We start from the raw sequence: 18,152 nt of genomic DNA, 5'->3' as shown, positions 1-18,152 counted from the left end.
ATAACATCCAATCAGATTCAAAAGAAACAAACATGAATATTCATAAGATGACCACTGACCTTGGTCACATGTCGTCCCTTCATAGCCGTCAAAGCAGAAGCAAAGAAAATCTTGGTTGGATGTGACAAAACATTCTCTGGTGTTACCCGCCACGCAATAACTAGTAGGACAGGAAACTAAAGTACAAACAAAGCATAAGAAAAGCAATTTAGATTGATCCCTCGGACATATATACAATAGTAACAAACATGCATGATATGCAAGGAGAAGAAAGGCAATTTATAGATTAGTCAAAACTTATTTGAAGTAATTAAAGCCATTGGACCCTTTCGGTAAACAGTATTGTCCAAGGCCCACACTTTGTGTGCCACAACTTCTATATCAAATAACAAACCTGTGAAAATTTAGGCTCAATCGGTCATCGGAGTCGGGAGAAAATAACGGGAAAACCCACCCTTGTTTTTGCACGTTTCGCCGTGTCACGACATGTGTTTACTATAAATCCGTAATTCTCGATGTCGAGAGCTGATAATTGTTGCTATGTTTTCTCAAAAAGTAAAGCATTTCATGGAATAGTATTTCAAGAGAAGTCTTTTACTATTACCTTCTGTAAACCATGTAAGTTATTTGTAAATCTGAGAATTTTTTGTTTGTTTTGTTCCGAAAGTGTATAATGGCTTTAAAACAATAACTAGTAGGGCAGGAAACTAAAGTACAAACAAAGTAGAACAAAAGCAATTTAAATTGATCCCCCAGACATATAGTTACACCTATGCATGATATGCAAGGATGAGAAAAGGAATTTAGATTAGTCAAAACTTATTTGTAGTCATAAAAACAATAACTAGTACCACAAACAAAGTAAAAGAAAAGCAATTTAAATTGATCCTAATAGTAATTAAAGTGGCTTCTTATATCGTCATTATTAGTCGGCTGCACAGCAGGCGGACACAAGCTTTACCCATTCTCTCCTGTCTTGTGCTATTCCCCGAATCTCAAGCGGGGAGAGCAGAAACTCCGGGGAGACTAATCTTCCGATGTACTCAGGGTACAGTAGGCGCTGACGACCTTGTTTGCGCCGGCCATGCGATAGTACAGAGCACAGATAATAATAATAATGTCAAAGTCTTATATATCTACCAAACAAGGTACTCAAGGCGCTGAGTATATACAAACTTTTAGAAAGATAGGTTATTGCAGTGATGGATTCTGAGACCCAATTATGTAGCACCTTATTAGGGTTTACAAGGTGCTACGGCGCATACAGCAGCAACAGCCAGGAACACAAGGGCGAACCCCTTCTCTTTTCGATAAGTGCATTGGGTTCTTTTACATGCGTTACACAACACATGGGACCAACGGCTTTACGCCACATCCAAAGGATGAAGCAATGTTTAAGTGTCTTGCTTAAGGACATAAGTGTCACGGCTGGGGATTCGAACCCACGCTCTGCTGATGTTCTTATAGCATGCATAACCATCACTCAGTAACACTCAAGGCGCTTTAACACACAGTATCTTCCTGCAAGGTGTGTGGGACTACGTTTAAATTTAGAGACCTATTCATTTTACATAGCACCATGTAATGGTTTACACGGTGCTGTGGCACTGTGCTGCCAATCCAGCCAGGAACACCGAGACAAACCACTTCTCTTTTCGATAAGTGCACTGATTTCTTTTATGTGCGTTACACAAAACACAGGACCAAAGGTTTACGTCCCATCCAAAGGATCCAGCAATAATGATTAAGTGTCTTGATTAAGGACACAAGTGTCAAAGGGACAAAGAGGATTTAGTAGGTAAGTAACCAATTACCTCTCTCACAGCGTTCCCCGTCGAAACCTTCCTCGCATGTACAATTCTTAATTCCATCAACTCCTATAGCGCAAACTCCACTGTTCAGACAGTAGTCTTCTGCACACGTTGGTGTTGGGACCACATCTGTATCAAGAAAGTAATAATTATACAAAATTGTCATGTGTCTGAGAGAAAAAGGAAATGAAGAAATAGGGGTTCAAGGCTCAAATATAAGGGGAAATACGGGAATGCTCAAATAAATAATTTCAGAGTTTGGCCACAAAAACTAAAAAAAGTAAACATCCTTTTCAGTGAGTGGGTGTGTATACATTTAATTACTTGAGCCATTAACTTAATGGATGAACAGTTGATCTGCCTGGAAATGTTAGTTCTTGATCCATTACTAGATGAGGGTCCACTGTTGGGACAAGAAATTACATAAAGATAACAGGTGTGAGTTGAATAAGAAAAAAAGGATGTTTTGTTCTGGCCTTTGATGGATTTTATGAAATAAAAACGCTTTGTGACTGATGGCTATATGGCCATGTCTAAGGTTATTACTCTGAAAAGTCCTCATTCTAAAAGTTTCTAAAAATCTTTAACACCATACAGCCGTAGCCGAAGTTATTTGGTTCAAACGCGGCTATACAGGTACATACCTTCATCACAGTTGGCCCCCATGAACTCTGGTGTACAGATGCATATGTAGTTATCCGCTAAATCGGTGAAGTAGCACGAACCACCGTTCATACAAGGCATGGAGTCACAGGTAGTTTTCCTCTCTGCAATCATTAAAGGCAGTGGACACTATCGGTAATTACTCAAAATAATTAGTAGCATAAAACCTTACTTGGTAATGAGTAATGGGGAGAGGTTGATAGTATAAAACATTGTGAGAAACGGCTCCCTCTGAAGTGATGTAGTTTTCGAGAAAGGAGTAATTTGCCACGAATTTGATTTTGAGACCTCAGATTCAGAATTTGAGGTCTCAAAATCAAGCACCTGAAAGCACACAGCTTTGTGTGACTAGAGTGTTTTTTCTCCCATTATTATCTCGAAACTTCGACGACCAATTGAGCTCAAATTTTCACAGGTTTGTTATTTTATGCTTATGATGAGATACACCAACTGTGAAGACTAGTCTTTGACAATTACCAATAGTGTCCAGTGTCTTTAAACAAAGATTGTTAAATTGTATATTCAGTTTGCTGTAACACCATACTTTACTGTGTAGATTTTTGTTTTTTGGGAATTTGTTTTTTATTCTACTGCCGCAGAGTAGAATTTGAAATTCGGAAGACTACTTTAATTGTGTAAAGAACTGTCCTGCTTATTAACTGCTACCAGGGCCCAACTTCATAGAGCTGCTTAGCACAAACAGTTGCTAAGCATGAAATTTCTTTCTTGATAAAAAATAGGATTACCAACCAAATTTCCATTTGTTACACTTTGCTTGTTACTGGTATTCAGCTGTCGTTTGCATATCCTGAAAATCACGTGAAAATTTTGTTTTTATCAAGGCAAAAATTTCATGCTAAGCAAATTTTTGTGCTTAGCAGCTCTATGAAATTGGGCCCTGGGTTGAAGGTAGGAGTCAGGAGTAAAGTGTGATAAGCCGTGCATAACTTGTATCAAGCACATTTTCCTTAATTTTTAATTGTTACAACGGAAATCTACTTAAGCAAGTAAGTAAGCAAATATTTATAAATGTTTATATTACCTGTTTCGCAGTTTGTTCCTTCGAATTGAGCAGGGCAACTGCAAGAATACGCAATGTTCTCTCCAAGATTTGTGCAATCTCCTTCATTCATGCATGGGTTACTATCACATGGTGGAGGTACTGGTTGGAAATGAAAATAAACAAAAAGCAAATGAAAAAGCTGTTGTAATAATTAAAAGTAATAAGGGAATGTTCTTATAACCAAAGTAATAACTAGTTCAAATGTTCATACTTTTTTGGAAAGACGCCTTTCCAGACATTGTAATAATTAATACTTATAATAATAATAATAATTGTGGCTTTTTATATAGCGCACATGTCCGTCACTCAGTGACGCTCCTGGGGCTGTAACATACAGTATTTCCTGCAAGATGTGGGACTACGTTTGAATTATGATACCTAAGTCTGATAGCACCATGTAATGTTATACAAGGTGCTGTGGCACAATTTGCTGCCGATCGGACCAGGAACACCGGGGTGACCCCTTTCTCTTTTCGATAAGTGCACTGGGTTCTTTTACATACGTTACATACGTTACACGTTACATAACACATGGGACCAACGGCTTAACGTATCATCCGAAGGACGAAGCGATGGTGATGTGTCTTGCTTAAGGACACAAGTGTCACAGCTGAGGATTCGAACCAACACTCTGCTGATCAGAAACACCAGAGTTTGAATTCGGTGCTCTTAACCGCTCGGCCACGACACTTGTACAGATAGTTTGGCAACAACAACAATTAATCAATATTGAATATTGAATTGTTGTTGTTAATTATTATGCTTTTACACTGTGAAACTACATGTGGTATTTTTTTTCACACAAGTTTTCTAACTGGAGATTCTGAGTCCAAAAGCAGAGATAAGATGACCAATTTTTGGGGTTGAACAAAGATCTTTCTAGAGTGGGATTCGAACCAACTACCAACTGAGCTATCTAGCCCTATATTGGCGGTGTCCCTATTTTGTCAATAACTTTGTTCGGGGGTGCCAATCAGAAGCCATACAACCGTTAACTGCCGTGTAGCCAGGGATCACACCCAAATTATGATACAACCTGGGAAGTGGCAGCCAGGGGATCACCTTAAGGGGATGCGACTTTTTGTTTCAGATATCAATATCAGTTTCCCTTGTGGTTTATATTGATATAAGATGAAATAGTAACAACAATGACTTTGATTTCTGATATATACTCACATTGTTCGCAGTTATCTTCCACCTCTAGCGAGAAACCTTTCCGAGTCTTCTCTCCATCCGTGGTGAATGTAATCCACATCGCTGCGTCCGTCGACACCACAGTCACACCGCCCGACACATCCACAGTCCCCTCATATTGCTGCACCTCGCTCTGGGAACTGACGGCGTTCCCGTTACCGAAGCGTAGGACATCGTAGATGGGCTCCGTCTCAAACTCTAACAGGGTGACTGTGATGGTGTTTCCGGCATCAGAGAATAGTATCCACTCGCAATCCTCGTTGTTGTCGTAGTTGAGAGGGTGGTTGGGGCTTTTGATGGAGACAGAGTTGCATTCTTGCAGTCTGTAGCTTAACCGGCAGCCCACACCTATTCATAACAATAACAAATATTTATTTATTGACCCAAATCAACTGTTACCAGGGGCACGCTTCCACCTACACTTGGGTCTAAAACAGGGTTACCTCTCTTCAGAGGCCGTTAAGGATATACATGATGTAGGCATGGGTATCATCCACTAGGAGCCTGGCTGGTAGAGCAGGGTGCACTACCTTCTCTTTGGACTGAAACAGGGTTACCCCCTTCACAGTCCAGAAGGATGTAGGCATGGGTATCATCCACTAGGAGCCTGGCTGGTAGAGCAGGGCGCACTACCTTCTCTTTGGACTGAAATAGGGTTACCCCCTTCACAGTCCGTAAGGATGTAGGCATGGGTATCATCCACTAGGAGCCTGGCTGGTAGAGCAGGGTGCACTACCTTCTCTTTGGACTGAAACAGGGTTACCCCCTTCGCAGTCCATAAGGATGTAGGCATGGATATCATCTACTATACTGTAGGAGCCTGGTTGGTATAGCAAAATGCAATACCTTCCCAAGTTTTTAGGAAGCAATTATGGTTAACTGCTCGCTCAAGGGCACAAGTTTCATGACCGGGATTCTAACCCACAACCAGAGCTTGGGTCCGGTGAACTACATGTAGACCTGCTCAGTCGCGACACACCACAAGCGAGGAATTTGACACATTGTCTGAGATCCGGGTACTTCTATTTGTAGCATTAGAACAAAGTGCCACTCACCGTGTAAATCATAAAAGAAAAATGGGCTCAATACATCTCCAAAGAATTGTAAGAGTTAATCCGTTTCCAGTGTACATAGTAAAAAATTACATCACACTTAGCAAGAATGAAACAGTGTGCTTACCAAGCTGGCAGTTGAGGCCTTCCCATCCCGGTGTACATTCACATACATAGCCATTGATTCTATCCGTACATGTTCCAGCATTCTGGCACGGATTACTTAAACACTCATCAATATCTGGAAAGAAAAGATTTTTAAATCAGAAATAATCAGAAAAATTTTACTCATTTCTCAAAAACTACACAACCTCAGTTGGTAATATTTGAAGGGAAGCTTTCCACTACCATTATCTTCAAACCCTGCAAGTTTAATGTAATAATGTGGACATTTTTAAAAAGTACCTGAATCCTTTAAAGGGTTTCAGTCCTTGTTGTAGAACACCAAAATACAATATCCACAGATTCACAATTAGCTTATGGTTTAAAGACAGCTTCCCTTAAAGTTTTACTTGCCGAGGTGCTGTTATTTTGAGAAATGAGTAAACAAAAATCTCACAAAATTAATTTCCGTCCCACTGAGATGAAAATTAAATTAGCATGAACAAAGGGATGCAATTTTTTGGGAAACGCAATGCTTTGTGATTCTTTACTTTTGTTCTAAAAAACTTGATGGCGAATGATGCTGAAAGTTCTGACAGGTATATTATAATACGTTCACAGTGAGTAGGGATTCATGTCATGGCCAAATACTTGATCTACAAAAGGTATTAAAACCCTTTAGCAGTGGTCCGTTGGCCAAATGCCAGTTTAAACACATTACCCAGGTCGAAATTCCAGTTGAACCTAGTTAAACTGGGTTTAACTGGAACTAGTTGAAACCAGTTGATAAACTAGTTAAACACAGTTAAAACCAGTTGGTTTAATATGGAAAATGGACAGAAACCAACTGGTTTATAATTTCAACCTAGTTGAACACAGTTAAACCTAGTCCAAACCAGTTGGTTAATATGGAAAATGGACGAGTTTGGTCACTTTCCAGTTGAACCAGTTGACCCCAGTTAACTAGGTTCAACTGGAATTTTGACCTGGGTAGGACCAGTCAAAATACAGTTAAGTGCTTTGTTAAGTGCTTTGTGGAAAAGCAGTCCCTTGAAATTATTTGTTGAGAGATGGGGAGCTAGTGAAGTTGTTTCAGAATGGGAATGATAGAACAGGATCTGTGCATAGTATCACTGACATTGGTTTTGATCACATCACAATTATTACACTAAAACACTATAGACCATGTGAACCTTGTTTACAATAAGTGTGACCTTGTATGTTCTTAGAGTATTCTGGCAGGCAATATACTACCCAGCCGTCGATTTCACAAAACTCTTCATAACTTAAGACTTATCTTAGGACTTAGGACGAGTCCCATCCCTGCACTGTAGCATGCAAACCTTAAGACTAATCCTAAGTTACGACGAGTTACTCGTCTTAACTCGAGATAAGACGAGTCCCAACTCTTTGTGAAATCGACGGCTGGTCCTATGGGAGATGACATTTTGTGTCATAATTTCCACATAAATCCAAGAGTTATGAAAGTAAAAGCCTGCCAAGTTTTGAGATGTGCCCCCTCTCATCATATCAAAAGTTGATGAGAATTAGACAGTGCAATCTCCACAAAATGAAGATTTTATGTTTTCTTCCATTGAGCTGTGTACAAGTCGTGCCTGCAGGAAGTCCAGGCTCTGTGGCTCTTTTGTAAACATGTGATGTCACAGGTCACATCGTCTGTAGTCATTTCTTCAAAATATAATTTTTCCTAGAATTTTGTTTGTAAATCTTGAGAAATACTCACCATTTTCACAGACAGGGCCCTCAAAGCCATCGGGGCATAAGCACATAAACATGTTTCTATCATCGACACAAGTTCCGGAATTCTGGCACGGGTTTGACTGACATTCGTTGATGTCTGTAGCAAGATGAAAAATAATTACAATAATTGAAAGCCCTTTCTTTGAAGACACTGGACACTATTAGTAATTTTCACAGAATTTGACAGTGTAATGCAAGATATTATAATGAGCGTGCGAGCAGAAAGGGTGTATTATTATATGGTGACAAATTAACGGCTGACCAAAAAGTAGGCCAATAAATTATGGGTCTAATCTAACTTCTGTATAAGATGACTTGATGTAATTGTTCACACAGAGCAGAGGTCAATGTTAAAGCAATTATCTTACTATTAGGAACAATTGGAAGTATTTGACAGTGACAGGCGACCTAATACAGAGATAATATGTACAATTCATTATCTATAGGCCTTACTCTGTTTGACGGAATCCTGATGAGCGTGCGAGCGGGGAAGAGCGTATCGTGACAATGGCTGAACAAAAGTAGGCCTATTCAAGGGTCTAATCTAACTTTTGTATTCCAAGATGACCTGATACGCAGCAATCAGGAAGAGGTCAATGTTAAAGCAATTATCTTGTTATTAGGAACAATTGGAAATATTTTACAGCTATAATAGGCAGCCTAATACAGATATATTACTCTGTTTAAAGACACTGGACACTATTGGCAATTGTCAAAGACCAGTCTTCTCACTTGGTGTATCTCAACATATGCATAAAATAACAAGCGTGTGAAAATTTGTGCTCAATTGGTTGTCAAAAATTGCCAGATAACATTGAAATTGTGTACTTTCAGATGCTTGATTTCAAGACCACAAAATCTAATTCTGAGGTCTTGCAATCAAATTCGTGGAAAACTACTTCTTCCGCGAAAATTATGTTACTTCAGAGGGAGCCGTTTCTCACAATGTTTTATTCATCAACAGCTCTCCATTACTCGCAATCAAGAAAGGTTTGATGCTAATAATTATTTTGAGTAATTACCAGAAGTGTCCACTGCCTTTAAGTAGGATTTTAAAACTTTGCATGAAGGAAGTATAACTAAGAGAGGCTTGTGGATACAACAGGTGAATATTTCTGCGTTGGTTCGCAAAAGTGTTGGTTCTGAAATGAACTGGTGGTTGACAACTCAACGTTTCAATCAGTATGCCCCGATCTCTTCTCCTAATCAGAGCATACTGATTGAGCGTTGAGTCATTAACCACCGCTTCTTTTCAGAATCAACACCGCTCAAAAAAAATATTCACATGGTGTTACCGCAAACCTCTCTTAGATACTTATCTTTTGGGTGCGTTTGATTAGCTTCCCTGGGTCGACCCCGCGGTACTCGCGTGAGCCCCTGACAAGAGCTAATCGAATGATCACAATCGCCCTCTCGTGGTGACGGCATGCACCTCAGGTCATCCCCAAGTGACCCACTCCACAAGCAGAGCACTGGGGGCTGACCCGGGTGAGTCCCTGGAATGACGTCAAAGCTATTCGAACGTACCGGGGGCAGACCGGGTCCACCCAGGGAAGCTGATCGATCGCACCCAATGTTTTAAATACGTTGTTGTACGATTTAAAAAAAATTGTGGAAATCACGCAAAATGAATCTCTAATTAATATCAAGTATTATTAAGGGGCAACTTATTTCGTGATAAAAATACTTACTTATGTCACAAAATATGCCTTCAAATCCAGGTTCACAAATGCACCTTAACTCATCCACGAGATCCTGACAAGTGCCGCCATTTTGACATGGTGTGCTGAAACACTCATTGATGTCTGAGGAAAACAAAATATTTAAAAAATGTAACTGCGTTGTTTTCATTTCATTTTAATTTATCAGGGGTGAGAGTCGTTACTAACGAAAAAGTCTGAAACATGGATACAAATTCAAAGATTTGTTGAAATGATGGCCCCTGGGGTTATAGATTCCAAGGAGCTTTTGGAAACAGTGTCTAAAGCACGAGAGGCGTAAGACCAATAAGCAGGATTTCTTTATTTGTGGAAAAAAATATTGTCTCATTTTCTTCACCAGGCCGACATAAAAAGTCAAAAGTCTGAACAATCTCATCCCTGATTTATTTGCCTGCAAACATGAAAAATCACATAAAAAAATTGCACATCAAAGATTTCCAAGAACAAGCAATACAATAGTTTTAAGAAAAATACAAGCAACGTACTGAGAAACCCTGGCTTGGCCATGGGTAGATACATGAACTGTAGGAAACAACCTCTAGTGGGGTCGGTACAGAGAAGTGTCCAATATTGTTCTGTGGACACCTAAGCATGGGAGGAGGAAACCTGGTAGACCGGCACTAACTTACACTGACATTCTCAAAACCGACACGGGACTTGAATCGGCAGATTTCAAGTCAGCAATGGGGGACAGAAAGGCTTGGGGAACCATCGTGATTCGAGGACATCACTCGACTTAAGCAAGTAAGTAAGCAAGGTACACAAAACACTTCAAACAAAACAAAAGACAAGAACCCTGGCAGGTACCTAAACTCCTTCGTACCATACTCTGTCCGTCTACTCAACCTCAGTGTTTAACTACTTTGTTTACTTTCTGCTTAGATGTTGTTGTCAGTATGATTTGATTGTGGTTTTTTATGTAGGTTTTTGATTAATTAATGTTATCATCCATTAGCTTATTTATTATGCTGTCTGTATTGCATGTATTCAAAATGAATTTCCTCCATGGTAGGACCAATAACATGAACACAACAATAACGGACGTAGTGACCAGACGTCGCCTGAACTGGTTTGGCCATGTCATCAGGATGCCAGCCTACAGGCTACCCAACCTGGTCTACTACAATGACTTCAACACTCCACGCCAACGAGGACGCCCACCATTGCGCTGGAAGGTGCAAATCCAGGAAGATGCCAACATTCCACTTGATGAGGCAGAGCATTTAGCTAAAAATAGACATGAATGGGGACGGTTCTCAAATGAGGCCAAGGGACACCCAGTCATGAGCAGCTAAGTAAGTAAGTAAGTCAAGGACCAATAAAAATTGAATTTAATAGAATTGAATTGAATTGAAAGCCAATAGCGTATGGTGATAACTACACAGAACAGAATGGGCTTTAAAGGGTAATAACTCACCAATTTCACAATCAAGTCCAAAGTAGCCTGGCCTGCACTGGCACTCGTAGCCCGCGCCGACAGAGAAAACATTCCTGCACGTTGCGTTGTTCTGACAAGGTGCATTAGCCAAGCAATAGTCCTTCACTGTTTAATGTACATGTACACAAATATAAATAAGACAAACTAGAATTAGCTGCTGCAAACTGATTACCAACAAAAATGGCTCACATGTATTGCATAAATGCAAAAAATGAGTTGATGGCCTGACATTTCATCCTTAACGCAGAGTTTTCTCGAAGGGTAAATGACAACACAATAAACATAAACAGGTTTCTAAGTGTAACATAAAGCAGTGAAGTGGAAACACATCGATATAGAGAGAGTCAGAATGCAAAGCACACAGAAAAAAGCAAGGGATAAACAATGAAGTTAGGAAAGGGGGTGGAGGGAAGGGGCTGGTTTTACCCCTTGCCCTTTATGGGTGTGTTCAATAAAAGCTTCCCCGTGTTGACCCCGGTCTGCCCCTTGTGCGTTTGAATAGCTTTGACGTCATTCCTGGGGCTCACCCGGGGTGCCCTGCTTTGGGGCTGGCCCCAGGTGCATGACTATTAAATGAATAGTAGCACTAGAGTTTTTAGCAAGAGGTGTGTTATGCCTCCCTAGTGGAAAGTATTTTTGTATTTTAGTGTTTGAATATCTTGTATTTTATATTTGTACATAAATAATTATTTTTATATCCTAATGTTTTTCTGTAATTTTAAAATAGTATATATATTTTCTTATGCTCTGTTATTTTAAACGCAACTCAGCCTCTGGCTGCCAAGTTTGAATGTTTTTTAATAAACCAATAATATATAATGACGCCACCACGAGAGGGTGAGTGTCATCGTTCGATTAGCTCTTGTCAGGGGCTCACCTGATGCCTGAGTGAGCACCGCAGGGTTGACACGGGGAAGCTAATCGAGCGCACCCTACATGTATGTGTGCTCTCTGGCTCTCTTTCTCTATATAGACGATGTGACCTCTGACGTCACACGAAAACCATAACATGATTCGCGCGCATACCGACGGGCAAAACCTTTGTGTTTTGGCAGCCAGCTAGAAAGTGTATGCAATCTTACAATGACTACGTGTCTTTTTGCCCGGCGAAACATGATGTATACAGTGTTTTTTCAACAGAGGGCCGTTTGAATGTAAACATAGGTCACATCGCCTATAGGATTTACATTAGTTTCCACTTGAGTGGTTCAGTTTTTTAAAGTTTTTTTTTTTACAAGATTTAAACAGAGACAAACCGACATCAAATTCAAAAAGGTTAAATTAAATATTTTTCAATTGATATGGTACTTACAACTTTCACAGTTTTCTCCTTCATATATGCTTTGGCAACTGCAAGTATATGTTGCATTTGGACCATTGATGCACGTCCCAAAGTTTAGGCAAGGGTTGAAGATGCACGCCATGACGACTGTAGATAAAAGTAAAAATTCATTTTAGGTTACAACTTAGATTTATATATGATTTGAGGCATTGCATGGTGAGGTATCAATACATATTTGGTTTGCGGTAACACCATGTGTGTATCTACTTGCCGTGTAGAGTTTGTTCTTAGAGAACCGTCTTTCTTTATTCTACTACCGCGGAGTAGATTTATCAGATGTTTGGGAGACTTCTCAGTTCTGAAATGACCTTTCCTGCTTTTCCGGGTGGTATAGAAAATTGGCGGGACTACTACTTCAGCTTATAGGATCGTAATTAACTGCACTACCGCGGAGTCCGTTCTTGAATTGGTCTCTACGTTTCGACTAGCTTGCTCTAGTCATCGTCAGGTTGAGCAGGTCAGTCGTTGGATTCATTAAGCCAATCAGTCAAGATACCAATGTAGCAATAACCCCCCTCAACTACAGTAGTCTCATCAATACATCTTTTCAGCCGGCCATGCCAGGCAAACCAACCAGCCAAACCTGCCAGCCAAACCAGCTGGCCAAACAAGCCGGCCAAACTAACCAGCCAAACCAGCCAGCCAAACCAGCCAGCCAAACCAACCAGCCAAACCAGCCAAACAAACCAGCCAAACAAACCAGCCGACCAAACCAACCAACCAGCCAAACCAACCAGCCAAACCAGCTGGCCAAACCAACCAGCCAAACCAACCAGCCGGCCAAACCAGCTGGCCAAACCAACCAGCCAGACCAACCAGCCAAACCAGCCGGCCAAGCCAGCCAGCTTAACCAACCAGCCCAACCAGCCAAACAAACCAGCCGGCCAAGCCAGCCAGCCAAACCAACCAGCCAAACCAACCAGCCAAACCAACCAGCCAAACCAGCTGGCCAAACCAACCAGCCAAACCAACCAGCCGGCCAAACCAGCCGGCCAAACCAGCTGGCCAAACCAACCAGCCAAACCAGCCGGCCAAGCCAGCCAGCTTAACCAACCAGCCAAACCAACCGGCCAAACCAGCCGGCCAAGCCAGCCAGCTAAACCAACCAGCCAAACCAGCCAACCAAACCAGCCGGCCAAACCAGCCATCCAAATCTTAAAAACAATCCTTCCAGCCACCAAGCTGATGAAACTTCATGAACATTACAGCCAGCTAGGTAGCCAAGCAAGCCAAACAACATACAAAACAGCCATCCAAGCAAACACCCAGGCAGGCAGATAACTGGCCTAACCAGTCAGCATGCTGGTATATTACCAGCCAGTCAAACTACAAATAATTCTGTCAGGTGGCCAAACTGGTCAGCCAAACCTGATATCCTATCCATCCCGCCAGCCAAACATACTGCCAAACCAGCCAACAAGCTAGGACAACCCGGACAGCCAAACTTGACAAAACCTGCAAGCCAAATCGGACAAAACCTGCCAGCCAACCCTGCCAAATCAGCCTGCCAACAAGCTAGGACAAACCAGACAGCCAAACTTGACAAAACCTGCCAGCCAAACCGGACAAACCAGCAAGCGAAACCCAACAACCAGCCTGCCAACAAGCTAGGACAAACCAGACAGCCAAACTTGACAAAACCTGCCAGCCAAACCGGACAAACCAGCAAACGAAACCCAACAAACCAGCCTGCCAACAAGCTAGGACAAACCAGACAGCCAAACCTGACAAAACCTGCCAGCCAAACCGGACAAACCAGCAAGCGAAACCCAACAAACCAGCCTGCCAACAAGCTAGGACAAACCAGACAGCCAAACCTGACAAAACCTGCCAGCCAAACCGGACAAACCAGCAAGCGAAACCCAACAAACCAGCCTGCCAACAAGCTAGGACAAACCAGACAGCCAAACCTGACAAAACCTGCCAGCCAAACCGGACAAACCAGCAAGTGAAACCCAACAAACCAGCCTGCCAACAAGCTAGGGCCAACAAGCTAGGACAAACCAGACAGCCAAACCTGACAAAACCTGCAAGCCAAACCGGACAAACCAGCAAGCCAACAAGCAGGTCAAAACCGACAACAAGCAGGCCAAATCTAACTAACCAGCCAGCTTCCGGCCAGCCCGCTTGACAAACCAGCCAGCCAGACAAGCCTATAGTCTACTTACCATCATGACATGTAATGCCTCCATAGCCTGGTCTACACAAACAGGTATATCCATCAGTAACTGAATGGCATGTTGATCCCTCATTACACGGATTACTATCACACAGATTTACTCCTGCAAAAACAAATATATACACCAATTAAATGATGTCCAATACACAAGCTTAATAATTGCAGAATATTTGTTGACATTATCTTTTTTAGTTTGTGTTGTGGAGGCTGGTGCCCCACTCAAATTTTGCTTAGCAAAGACACAAACATCAATGTGTACTTCACATTCAACGCACGTGCAAAATGGAGTGCGTGTCTCCCTGCAGTCCTGTCGCGTTTGTGCAAGAAGCATCACCAATGCGCCCTCTAGTTCTTATATATAACTCTATGGTTGCTGCCTATAGTGAGAAAACGTCAAAATGGCTGCATTTAGAACATTCCTACTACTCAGAGCTCTGAGACACTCTCTTACTAAGACAAAACAAACTAGCTTACTTGTTTCACAGCTGTCACCAGCGAAGCCCTGGCGGCAGTTACAGCTCGACTTATACCCACCAAGATCAAAACATTCTCCATTGTTCAGACAAGGAGCTGGGGGGACCTCGCACCGGTTCTTATCTGCAAAAACAAATCATAATAATAATTATGGCTTCTTATAGACTATGTTTACATTCAAACGGCCCTATGTTGACAAAACACTGTACATGTCATGTTTCGCCGGGCAAAAAGACGCGTAGTCATGGTAAAATTGCATACACTTTCTAGCATGCTGCCAAAACACAAATGTTTTGCCCGGTGGTATGCGCGCGAATCATGTTATGGTTTTCAAGTTACGTCAGAGGTCACATCGTCTATATAGCAAATGGTGTGTGAAGCTTTGCATGGTGTGAAAAACAAGAAGTAACTATAAATACTAAAAAGGTTGTATGGGTAAAAACCAAAATTACACTGCTCTAGAATTGCAAGGGTCATGGGTTCGAATCCCACCAGAGTAACATGCAAATTTAACATCTGTTATATCGTTGCGGTACCCGCTGACAAAACATACGATTCGAACTGCCTCTAGCTGCCGGGCAACCTCGGTAGTCTAGTTGGTAAGACACTGCTCTAGAATTGCAAGGGTCGTGGGTTCGAATCCCAACCAAGTAACATGCCTGTGATATTTTTTTCACAGGACTCGGGAAAGTACTGAGTATACAGTGCTAACACACATCGGTGTATGGGTAAAAACCAAAATTGAAATACTAAAAAGTAAACTTTGGCGGGTACAACCATATATAAGATCTCTTTCATGGGAGTGTTGGCTCTGAAAAGAGCCGTTGTGGTCTTGAAGTTTCGAACAGTAAGAAGAAAGAAATCTAGAACTTACAAGTTTCACAGTAGGTCCCTTCATTCTCCACTTGACAGTTGCAGCGAAAAAACTGACCAAAGTTTATACACGTGCCATTATTTATACATGGGCTGGAGAAACAAGCATCCGACACTGTATGGAAGAAAAGTTAAGAGTCTATCATTAGTTATCACCCAGAATCTGTTTGTAAAACCTTCAGAACAATGTAAATGGTAATATTTAGTTAGATTTATTTATCACTGAATGCAAAGTTAAGTCACCATGGTTAAGTGTTTAGACTGCAGGACTTATACCCGGTTCATACTACCTGCGAAAGCTTCGTGCGATGCTAATTTCATTGCGTCAAAAAGAAAAATGGAGCGCATACGGGTAAGCTTGGGCGATATCACGATATTATCGAATATCGCGATATTAATTTGGAAACGATTTCGATATCGGATGGATTTGGTTTTAATCGAAATATCGATTAAATATCGCGATGTATTTGCTAGCTTAGACATCTTGCACCCCATGGGTTTGAAGTCAAACCAGAAGAATAGGTCATTAGAACACCTCTCTTATGCTATGACTCCCCCAAATCTAGGTGATTTGGGAGTCCGCGAAGGGACGATACTTACCTGTTAAACCTACAATTTGCATATTTCTCTTAGCCTTAGGCTTCCACGCTAGAATTTTATACCACAATAGGGCGCCCTCCATCGTCCGCCCCTGCCCACGGCCAACTCGTCCTCTTTTTCTCTAGAACTTAGTAAGGCGAGCCACTGTGGGGAAGGAGGGAGGGAGGGTTTAACAGGTAAGTATCGTCCCTTCGCGGACTCCCAAATCACCTAGATTTGGGGGAGTCCACTTCAGGGGACTCCCTTACCTGTTAAACCTACAATTTGCATAGACTAGCCCCGAAAAATGGATGGTGGGCTTCAGAGCGAGCCTATTCAAAAAACCGCGTCTCGGGAAACCTAAAACTTAATGTCCCTTCGCGTTGTCCCATACCAAAAGGTATGAATAAAAAACTAAAGAACTCACCAGAAAGCTTATTCTTTCTTGATCCAGAGGTAATGCCCCCATCACTCCAGGGTAGAACCTTCCTTGGATGCTCCTATTGAGAGGGCTGTACGGCCCGTCCTTCCTTCTGCTTGGAGAACATCCCGCAGGTAGCAGGATGTGAATGTTGATGGTGTTTTCCAGGCTGCTGCTTGCAAAATGTCCTGAATGGGGACACCTTTAAAGTAGGCCCATGATGTCGTCATGGCTCTGGTGTCATGGGCATTGACCCGAATGTCCGGTACCTTTGGCCAGTCTTTGATAGATGCCTGGATAGCTGTAACTATCCACCGGGAAATGGAGTCTGCAGAGACTGCTTTGTGTGGTTTATTTGTTGAAATAAACAGTTGGGTGGTGTCTCCTCTCAAGGGTTTTGTTTGAGCCGGGTACCACTTGAGTGCTCGAACTGGGCACCACAGTTTATCTTGTGGGACCGAGGAAAAACTTTTAAGGTCCGGCACGAAAATTGGTGGAGGAAGGAAGGAAGGAGATTGATTCTTCGTTAAAAACCCCTGACGAGGCACCAGTCTTACTCCACTTGGCTCCCATCTAATGTGCCCTGGTTCAACTGAAAGGGCATGGAGCTCACTTCTTCGTCTAGCTGTGGCTGTAGCCAACAGGAAAACTGTTTTGACTGATAGGTCTAATAAGGGGGCATTCGCCAATGGTTCATATGGCGGTTCCGCCAGGACCTTAAGAACTTGTGCAAGATCCCAGGATGGAACCAGCTTCCTAGATGGAGGCCTTTCAACATACATCCCCCGCAGGAGCTGAGCCAGGCTAGCGTTATTGGACACAGTAGATCCATCTGCGAACCCTTTATGGACAGCCGCTATAGCTGATCTATAGCCCCGAATAGTGGATATCGTCAAATCCTTATGAAACAGGTACATAAAGAAATCTCCAACCACTGCTAGAGGCGTTGTGCATGGATCATAAGTGTGTTCTTCGCACCACCTATGATAATGTCGTAATCGGCTGTCGTAAGTCCTACGGGTAGACAGTCTGCGGCCTTGGGCTGCCAATGAGGCAGCGTCTGCTGAAAGGCCCGCTGATCGCAGTGATTGCTTGACAGCATCCAAGATGTTAGGTGGAGGGACTCTACCCCTGGTTGCGGGATCAGGGACCGTGGTTGACGCAGTAGGTCTGATCGCACCGGTAGAATTATCGGCGACTTGCACAAGAGGCGAACTATTTTCTGAAACCAAGGCTGGCGTGGCCAAAATGGTGCGATGAGGATGATTCTGCACTCTTCCGCCTCGATCTTTGTCAGTACCCTTGGTAGAAGCGAGATCGGGGGAAACGCGTATGCTAGCATGTTTTTCCAACTGATGGAAAAAGCGTCTGCTGCCCATCCCTTCGGATCCTGGTTGCGTGTACAATACACCGGTAACTGATGGTTCAGTGCCGACGCAAACAGATCGATGTGAGGACGATCCCGTACTTGGAAGATCG

General features: G+C 42.3%; 1 protein-coding gene across 8 annotated transcripts in view; it reads right to left on the bottom strand.

The window, feature by feature from the left end:
• The window catches only part of LOC117290362 (neurogenic locus notch homolog protein 1-like), an 89,365-nt gene that overhangs the window by 8,214 nt on the left and 62,999 nt on the right, over positions 1-18,152 (bottom strand). For all 8 annotated transcript variants that reach the window (XM_033771713.1, XM_033771715.1, XM_033771714.1 and 5 more), the window contains 13 exons: positions 15,675-15,788; positions 14,801-14,923; positions 14,316-14,429; positions 12,118-12,234; positions 10,785-10,910; positions 9,338-9,451; positions 7,630-7,743; positions 5,911-6,024; positions 4,714-5,079; positions 3,517-3,636; positions 2,456-2,578; positions 1,815-1,940; positions 60-176 (listed from right to left, as the gene is read on the bottom strand). In XM_033771713.1, coding sequence (XP_033627604.1) covers positions 60-176; positions 1,815-1,940; positions 2,456-2,578; positions 3,517-3,636; positions 4,714-5,079; positions 5,911-6,024; positions 7,630-7,743; positions 9,338-9,451; positions 10,785-10,910; positions 12,118-12,234; positions 14,316-14,429; positions 14,801-14,923; positions 15,675-15,788 — 1,788 coding nt within the window. The remainder of the gene's footprint in view (positions 1-59; positions 177-1,814; positions 1,941-2,455; positions 2,579-3,516; positions 3,637-4,713; positions 5,080-5,910; positions 6,025-7,629; positions 7,744-9,337; positions 9,452-10,784; positions 10,911-12,117; positions 12,235-14,315; positions 14,430-14,800; positions 14,924-15,674; positions 15,789-18,152) is intronic.

Source organism: Asterias rubens, chromosome 5, assembly GCF_902459465.1.
Source record: "Asterias rubens chromosome 5, eAstRub1.3, whole genome shotgun sequence".
In the NCBI taxonomy this organism is placed as follows: domain Eukaryota; kingdom Metazoa; phylum Echinodermata; class Asteroidea; order Forcipulatida; family Asteriidae; genus Asterias; species Asterias rubens.
This window is presented reverse-complemented; position numbering and strand designations above follow the sequence as displayed.